Source organism: Aplysia californica, unplaced genomic scaffold, assembly GCF_000002075.1.
Source record: "Aplysia californica isolate F4 #8 unplaced genomic scaffold, AplCal3.0 scaffold01222, whole genome shotgun sequence".
Taxonomy (NCBI): Eukaryota; Metazoa; Mollusca; class Gastropoda; order Aplysiida; family Aplysiidae; genus Aplysia; species Aplysia californica.
This window is the reverse complement of record NW_004798492.1, coordinates 121460-130764: the sequence shown is the minus strand read 5'-3', so window position 1 is coordinate 130764 and position 9305 is coordinate 121460. Positions and strand designations below refer to the sequence as shown.

The 9305-nt window shown below is 39.5% G+C and overlaps 2 protein-coding genes across 2 annotated transcripts in view; both read left to right on the top strand.

Annotated features, from left to right (window-relative positions):
* Window positions 1–5665, top strand: part of LOC101855616 (neuronal acetylcholine receptor subunit beta-2) — a 9953-nt gene extending 4288 nt beyond the window's left edge. Inside the window, exons 4-8 of the mRNA XM_035973433.1 lie at window positions 38–147; window positions 552–735; window positions 1996–2153; window positions 3457–3668; window positions 4325–5665. Coding sequence (XP_035829326.1) covers window positions 38–147; window positions 552–735; window positions 1996–2153; window positions 3457–3668; window positions 4325–5010 — 1350 coding nt within the window. The 3' untranslated portion in view covers window positions 5011–5665. The remainder of the gene's footprint in view (window positions 1–37; window positions 148–551; window positions 736–1995; window positions 2154–3456; window positions 3669–4324) is intronic.
* Window positions 5666–9123: 3458 nt separating this feature from the next.
* The window catches only part of LOC101855393 (ATPase-like fidgetin), a 14007-nt gene continuing 13825 nt past the window's right edge, over window positions 9124–9305 (top strand). The window contains exon 1 of the mRNA XM_035973432.1: window positions 9124–9139. Coding sequence (XP_035829325.1) covers window positions 9124–9139 — 16 coding nt within the window. The remainder of the gene's footprint in view (window positions 9140–9305) is intronic.

Genomic DNA, 9305 nt, shown 5'->3' with positions numbered 1-9305 from the left:
CCCCCTTCTTCCCCCGGCTGACCTTGATACTGTCCAGATATGGCACGACCATCGTCTGACCTGGGAACCCACGGACCACAAAAACATGTCCAACATCGTCCTTGACCCCACCCTCATCTGGCTTCCGAGACTGGTGGTTGAGAATCCGTGAGTACTGAGGAAATACTGTAAAACCTCGGTAAATACTGTAAAACATCGGTAAATACTGTAAAACATCGGTAAATACTGTAAAACCACGGATAATAGCCTACTTTAAAACCTCGGTAAATTTTAAACCTTGGTAAACACTGTAAAACATCGGAAAATAGCCTGCTGTAAAACCTCGGAAAATAGCCGACTGTAAAACCTCGGGAAATAACCGACTGTAAAACCTCGGGAAATAACCTACTGTAAACATCGGAAAATAGCCGACTGTAAAACCTTGGTAAACAGCCTACTTTAAAACCTAGGCAAATGGCCTTCTGCAAAATTCGGCAAATACTGTAAAAAAAAAACCTCGGCAAAAACTGTAAAATTATATTAATATATTATATATATTATGATCTCCTCAGCATAGAGAAAATTTCGGTGATCGGCGAGGAGATCCACCCTCCCATCCGAGTGTCGAGCAGTGGATACATCACATGGACTGTCCCCACTGTGCTCAATGTCTATTGCGAGACGCGGATCCTCAACTTCCCCTTCGACTCCCAGACGTGCGTCATCAAGATGTATGCCTGGGGCTACACCAATGAGGTGAGGGCACGTTGTTAAGTGTCACGCACTAACAGAACTTTCAGCATCTTGTTCTAGTTAGCTCTATGCCTGTTTTTTTTTTTTTAAGTCAGTTTTTTTTCCTTTTCTTTCCGCTGTAGTAAGACTTTGAGACTCCAAGAAAAGATAACTGTGAAGGCCTTGTGGGTAGAAGTAGAGGTGATGGATAAAAAGAGGAAAGACGATCTAATTTAACAAAAGATTGTCAATGTCTATCAAATACATTGATTTTTTTATGTCGAAGTGAGCTATAATAACATAATGTATACATGCTATGGAGGCAAGGACTGACTTTTGGAAGTATGTTACACCTGTAATATATGTTTATGATATGTTATATGTTTATGATGATTATGTGTATATACATATGTATATTATATGTGTATAAGATGTATGTATGTTATGATATATGTTTATGATATATGTATATGATATGATGTATATTATGATATATGTATAATGTATTGTTATGTCTACAGCATTATAAGCGTGTTTTCCTTTCATTGAAAATAATAGTTTTAAAAAAATAGGGATAAAAACAAAAACAATAATATTAACCTTCATAGCAACAACAACACGACAACAATAACATCAATAACAATAACAACTATAACAACAACAGCAATAACAATAGCAATAGCAATAACAACAACAACAAATAACAATAAACAGTAACAATAACAATAACAGTACGTGGTGAGCTCAGTTGACGGAATATGGTTGCTCTTAACCCTATCCGTTCGTCGTGTTTTGCTATCATAATCCATACGACGTGGGGAACTCTGTGCCACCACTTTCCAAAAAGGACATTTACTCGTTAATTTGATCCGTATGCTTTGCATAGCAGTCTGTCAAAATGATTTTTTGAGAAGTACTGACAGTTTCAAAGAGATTTTCGTACTAGAAGTATTCTAAAATGTGAATAATACAACCGCGGGGGTACAAAATGACCCCAGGGCGTACGGATAGAGTTAAGGACCAGCAGGTTAACCCAGATTTCGGGAGTTTCCAGAAATCTTGATCTACACCAAAAGCGGGCATTGCCCTACCTGTAGAAGAAGTTTGGTTTCATTGGTGTGTATATTTGTTCGGTTGTAGAAAAAAAACTGTCCTTGTCTTTTAAAGAATCTGAAAAAAGGGCAAAAACTTTACCTTCAATTTTTCTCAAAACAGCATTTTTCGGGATAGCCCCCTTGTGCTTAAAAGCGACCGTATCTAGTCCCCCCCCCTCTCTGACCACAGGAGATCTTCGTGTTACCGCGACAGGAGTACACCAGCGAGGACCGCGCTAGCATCGAGCGGGTGTACACCCCGCACGGGGAGTGGGACTATCTGGACAACTGGATCAAGGCCGAGAACGTGCCCTCGGGCTCTGTCGTCATACAGAGGGTCAAGGCCAGGTGAGGGCAAGAGGATCAGAATCACCATTATCATAATACCGGGGGATCAACCCCCCCCCCCCCCCCACAAAACTGTACATATTTTTTTGTTAATATTTTCCTCCACCCTGGAGTTTTGCGTTTCAAATTGGTACACAACATTTGGAGGTCGAAAGAAATGTGTCTGATATTCATTTAAAATTAGTCCACAGAATAGTTTTGCTCTGCATAGCACGTAAAAAAACCCAAACTAATCCATTTTCAGCTATGCCCCCATTTTTGTAATATGATGCTCTAGTTCGCATTATGCCTTCCACTAAAAATCCCAACGATTGCGCCATATTGCGAACTGCAGTAGTCTAACAGGCCAACAGAAGTTTGCAGATAGTTTCTCTGAAGTTTACTTTGCCTGCTGATATCATGATTACGATTAGTAAAGAACGGAGAGCTTTTTGTTTTGAACATTTCCTCACCACCAACTCGTTTCGTAAGTTCCCCACAAGGTACGGTAACAATGTTATAGTGCCCTTAGGGCATTCTTTGATGTCAAGGGTGGAAATGTTCCATCAGTTAGGACCTTTAGAACAAAAAGTTCCCCGACAAAACGACCACTTCAAGTCAAACACACACCACTCGCACCCCTTTAAACGTACAAGGGTGCAGAATTCAGTAGATGAGCCGTCTGTCCGTAGACGATGTCTGCAGCAATGACTTTCCTACATCTCAACGGTCCGCATTCTCAAGGCAGATTTTCATCTACGACTGTACTATTTTCACGTTCGCGAAACTGACATGGATTAGAGGCTGGCAATGTGTTCATGATTCCTAAATCGTCTTGAAAAGCGTGAACATTTCCTCTGTGACATTTTGTTCCTTGGCAAAGCCCATATTCACCTTTCAGGTTATATTAACTGCACAAATGCTGTCTATTTGGGCAACCTGACCCCCCCTCCCCACTCTCCCTTACCTTGTCTATAGTAACAGCTCCATACTGTAAGGTGTACTATGTGTGTGGCTTTCTTTAAGTACTCATGGTTGAGTGGATCCTTGTGTTTGGCACCACTGAACATTACGAACGACGCGTTAAAATGTGTGGAGTCCAAAGGAGGACATAATATAGACCTTTGGTTCTCGGAATTCCAGAATTTAAACAATATTTTTAAAAACTCAGTACGAGGAAAGAAATACTGTTTTAAGGTTACAGGGATGGAAAGATTAGATTTTAAAAATAAAAGGAAAAGACCCCCCCCCCCCCCCCCAATCATTTCATGTCTTAGTGAACTCTATTTTTCTCCTTTCGTTTTTTCTTCTGTCACTCACCCAGCCTCAAGTTCCGGCGGAAGTGGGTGTTCCTGTCCTTGACCCTGATCGTGCCAGCTGTGTTGTGCTCTCTGCTGATGAGCGCTGTGTTCGTTCTGCCCTTTGAGTGCGGGGAAAAGATGAGCTACTCTCTCACCGTGCTGCTCACCTTCATCGTTCTCCTCACACTGGTCGCTGACAGTCTGCCACCCATCTCTACCGAGATCTCTTTGCTACGTGAGTTGGATTTTGTTTGTTTACTGTGGGAGGAGGGAGGGGAGGAGGGAGGGGAGGAGGGAAGGGGAGGAGGGAAGGGGAGAAGGAGGGAGGAGATGTGGGGGAGGCCGGGTGGGGGAGAAGGGGAGTGATGATGGTGAGGAGGAGCAGAGGTGGATGAGAAGGAGGAGGAGGAGACACACATGTCTCCGATCAGCATCAGACTAGCAAGAATGTTGCAACACATTTCGAACCATCATACACAAATCTGAATGAGGGAGTTTGTATATACATGTATTATTTCACAACTTGTGTTTTCTTACTTTGTGTTTTGAAGAGATATATTTGACTGTCTTTGCGTTTTAAAAAATATATTTGACTGTCTTTGCGTATTTCAGAGATATATTTGACTGTCTTTGCGTATTTCAGAGATATATTTGACTGTTTCTGCGTATTTCAGAGAACTATCTGGCCGTATTTGTGTTTCTCAGAGATCTATCTGACAGCATCTGTATATTACAGAGATCTATCTGACAGTATCTGTTTATTTCAGAGATCTATCTGACAGTATCTGTATATTTCAGAGACCTATCTGACAGTATCTGTATATTTCAGAGACCTATCTGACAGTATCTGTATATTTCAGAGATCTATCTGACAGTATCTGTATATTTCAGAGATCTATCTGACCGGTGTGATGTGCACGGGCACGTTGGCCACCCTCCTCACTGCCTGGACAGTCACGATGTACAGCCGACCTGAGGGCGACCCCGTGCCGCGCTGGATCGTCTACGTGTGTGACCACGGGTTCAAACCCTTCACCTGCAAGACCACAGCCTCCCCCTCCTCCTCCTCCTCCTCCTCGCCTCGCAACAACAAATCTACAACAACAAGCAACTCCCGAAGCACGAGTCATACAGACGTCCACTCTATTTCTCACAACTTAAACAACACACAGGACATCTCTGCTGTCACTAATGGAAGAACTTCCCAGGCTGCTTCAAACTCCGGATCTAGCAGGTCTGGAGTGAGCTCCACTTTCCTGAACAGACCCTTACCCAGGTTTGAACCCAGAGTCTCTGACGGGTCTGTGACGTTCAGCGCATGCGCCTCGTCTCGCCAGTATTACACTGACCGCTCCGAGTACTCCGATTCAGGGAGTATGTACTTGCCGGACGACGCTGCTCATTTCCCGGAGTCTGGTGGTCAGTTTGGGGGGAGACCAGGGCCAGATGACCAGCAGACGACCCGCACGTGGAAGGAGGTGGCCCAGCTAGTGGACGCCGTCTGCCTCAGGGTCATCAGTCTGTCCATTTTGGCGGGAACCGGCTCCCTGGTCGTCTTCTACAGCCTTTCTTACTGACCGGAAGGATCCGGGTTTAATTAACGCCCTCTTTTAACACGGTTTCGTTATAATGCAAGAGGCTGGACCTCCGAATTTATCGTCTCTTTCCGTAGGACGGAGCCAAATGGGATGCGAGCCTTCGAACCAGAGCCTTCTTAGATACTATAGTATTATTTAGGAGCCAACCCAGGGATACAACATCCAAGGAGAAAGAAAGACCGAGATACTCGACAAAAGTTATCCCTTTTCTTTTACTAAAAACAATTCTGCAAAAGAGAGCCCAAAAAGTAAAAGAAAATCTTGTGCAGAATTTTGCACTGAAATCAACTCATCAAAAGAAGGCATTTAAAAGGAAAGCGGATGACATGACACTTCGTTTGTTCATCTATTCTAATAGGCTACATTTGCCAATTTTATATATTATTTATATTCCCTACGTTTGTGAGTTTGGCCGAGCCTGCTCTGAAGCCACCTGTCCGAGAAAGTCACTTGTACAAACGACCACTTGCCACGTCCCCACTTGTGTTTTTTGTTTCTAATTTCTATTGAGATGACACAGATGTCCACCTGCCCAAGAAACCAGTTTTCTCCTCGATTATTGGGGGTGGGCGTCTAAATCAATTTAGAGTGTGTCAATATGTTTCATACTTTTGTGAATAAAAAGGTTCCCTTATCTTTTGTACCATTTCGTATTGTACTTAAAAATGTACCATTTCCGAAGAACAAGCCAGGGACAGAATAAATCATAAGAAAAAAAAGAAAAAAAGAAACGCTTTTCCCACGTTCATTAAAAAAAAAAAAATTTTCTTCCTTCCTTAAAGAGTGTTTGCACCCCCTCATGGACACAAATTCTATCATTCAGGAGGCAGGCTTCGACTCTGATCGACTGTCAGGGCTAACCTGGGCTGAGAGGGACCCAACATCCCAATAGAAATAACTTTATTTTTCCAATATGGATGTGTTTTTACGCCCCCATCGACACAGTTTAGATCATTTCGGAGGCGAGCCACCAACCCTGCCTGTCAGTGTCAGAATCAGCCCGAAACTGAGAGGGTAACAACTTCCCAGCAGAAAGACCGAGAGGTACTCGATCAAATGTCTCACCACACAGGAATCGAACTCGCACCTAACCGCTATACAACAGACGCCGGTCCCAAATACTTGTATATTAATTATCTATGGTAAAATGATAATGTCGTTGATTTACAGAAGAGAACAGTAATAGATAGTGTTTCGACATTTCATTGTTTTTGTTTTTGTTTGTTTTACAAATAGTTTTAGTAAATTTTACGGCACTTGAAACACAATAAGGTCAAATAAATGCCGAAGATTAGAGTTGATACAAGAGAGTAATAAACATAAACAGAAGGAGGAGAGATCAGGAAAATAGATATTTAATAAGAAAGAAGGAGCAAACCACATCAGAGCACCCGCCAACCACCCACAATATCGTTCGTGCTGTGTCTGGTGTACGTATACGTCTTAAGACCACAAGCTCTTAATCCAAACAAAAAAAAAAAAAAAAAAAAAAAAAGAAATTGGATATATTTTTTGAAGCTGAAAAGACCGCCTCACAAAGATTGAATAAAGACAAGAATACAGTGCAGCCATACTTTTAGAAATTTAATACAATCCTTCTCAAAGTAATAATAATAATAATAATAATAATAATAATAATAATAATAATAATAATAATAATAATAATTATTATTATTATTATTATTATAATTGCATTTATATAGCGCATATCCATGCCCAAGAGCATGCTCTGTGCGCTTTACAACTATTATTACCCCAGCAGACCCTCTACTAAGAACACTCAGAAACATTCTCGGCTTCCATGGAAGCATACAAGAGAATGCAGAAGCGAAAAACAGAGGGAATTACGTAGAATGTGGTGTTTGGCTCTCGTCTTTCATACGAAATCCTTGTTACGAGGATAATAATAATAATAATAATAATAATAATAATAATAATAATAATAATAATAATAGTGATGATAATAATTATAATAATAATAATAATGATAATATAATAATAATAGTAATAATAATAATAATAATAATAATGAATAATAATAATAATAATAATAATAATAATAATAATAATAGTAATAATAATAACAACAATAATAGTAATAATAATAATAATAATAATAATAATAATAATAATAATAATAATAATAATAATATAATAGCCTAACATGTAATAATAATAATAACAATAATAATATTGATAAGAAGTCGTATTTTTTAAAGCGCATATTATGCTAATACATGTAGGCCTACATGTAATAGTATTCAAACAAAATAGCATCTGTTTAGCGCATATTGTGCGTCTTGTGAGGCACACTGGTCTTACTGCTAGAAAAAAGAGACAAATTCGATTACCGGTAAATTAAAACCTATGTAATCCTGCTCTCCCCCCCCCCTCCCCCGCAGTGTTACAGACTGGATTGTCTCTTGGGAAGAGTGACGGAACAACATAGGGGGAACTGCTGCTTTTTCTTTCCTCGTCATTGCTATCGTCATTTTTTCCTCTACTTCTTTTGTATGTTTGTCATTCTCTTGCGACCCGATATTTCCGGGGTGCCTTAATAGTCGAAGCAGACTCTGTGCTGTTGAGGCTAGAGAGGTGAGCAGAGTAAGTCTGATTCCCTGTAAGGACTTCTCTGTTGACACCCACCCCTTGACGCTCATATGACCTTATGCAGTTGCGAAGGCCGTAAAACCTCTACTAAAACAGACTGTCTGAGCCTCAAGGCTGCCCCACATTCCATTATAAGTGAAGTGTGATCAGAGAGTATTTTATCATATGTTATGGTCTCTGGTATGATCAGTATGATGTTTGATCAGAGAGTATTTAATTATAGTGTCTCTGGTATGATGCAGGCTTGACCAAGGGAAGTAATCCTTTAAAATTGTGTCATCAAGATAGTGTGTTGGGAATTACGTACCTTGTTTAACTACAGCAGACGTCTGCCGCGAAAGAAACCTCTCTTGATCGAACGAAAGATTAATTGTGCTGTCCTTTGACTTAGAGGCAAGAATGAACCTTGATGTTGAAAAATATGCTGGTAATTTGAAATTCCATAGAAAGGATAGATTTCATATTTGCATGCCTTTATTCTCCGTGTGATAGTCGCACGTAGTTTTGTCAGCTGAACGAAAGTGCATTGAAGTTATAATAGATCTAGATATCTAGATTAGTTTGCGTATGTGACTCATTTGGTGGGATTTGTTTCTGTCTGCTCTGACTAATCTAGATTCTAGATCTAATCTAGATTCTAGATGTAGATCTAGATCTAGATATATATCTAGATCTAGATCTCTCTATATTCTAGATCTAGAATATAGATCTAGATTTTCTAGATCTACTGTTATCAGTGCCTGAAGGCGTGCATATTGATGATTATTAATTGGGAGGACTTCCGTAACGAGCCACCAATATTAAATCTAAATCTAGAATCTAAATCTAGATTATTATACTCAATGGCTTCCTAAATCATAATGGAAGGCCGAAAGCCACTGTTATGTTATACATCTACTAGACTAGATCTATCTGGTCAAGACAAAAGTACGGTAGTTTTCGCATTTTTAGGCCCAGTTCAAAGCTTTGAAGGTCTGAGTCGGGTTTAAAAATTGTTTAGCTAGATTCTAGATCTAGATTCTAGATCTAGATATTTTATATCTATATTCTAGATCTAGATTCTAGATCTCTAGATCTAGATCTAAATCTAGATCTATATCTAGATCAAGATTCTAGATTTCTCTAGGTGGCATCTTTCAAAATCAGAGTGTTATCTCCATCGAAGATTTTTTGGTTGTTGTTGTTTTTGTTGTTGTTGTTGTTGTTGTTTTTGTTGACGTTGCCATAATTTCTAGAGATCTAGATAATTAACATTTTCATTTATTTTAGCTGGATTAAAATAGTTACCTTGTAGGGTTTAAGCATTCCACCATAATAATAATGTTATCACAACACAATGCATAATGAATAGATTCAAGATCTAGATCTACATGCACATCATATTTGAATTTAGAATAAAAGAGCACGATGAATAAGAAGGTCTAGATCTAGATCTAGATCTAGATCTAGATTAGATCTAGATATCTAGATCAAAATGTCAGAATGGCATTTCACAATGGTATGTTCTAAAATGGCTTAAATTTTGCCTCGACTTTGTATCGCTCAAATTAATAATCCGGGATCTCGAGGTGGGGCAAGATTCCTTAACAAAATATAATATGCTATGTAGATTTATTTCTTTGCGAAATTTGAAAGTGGCAAGTCGCCAAATGCATACTTTAGCA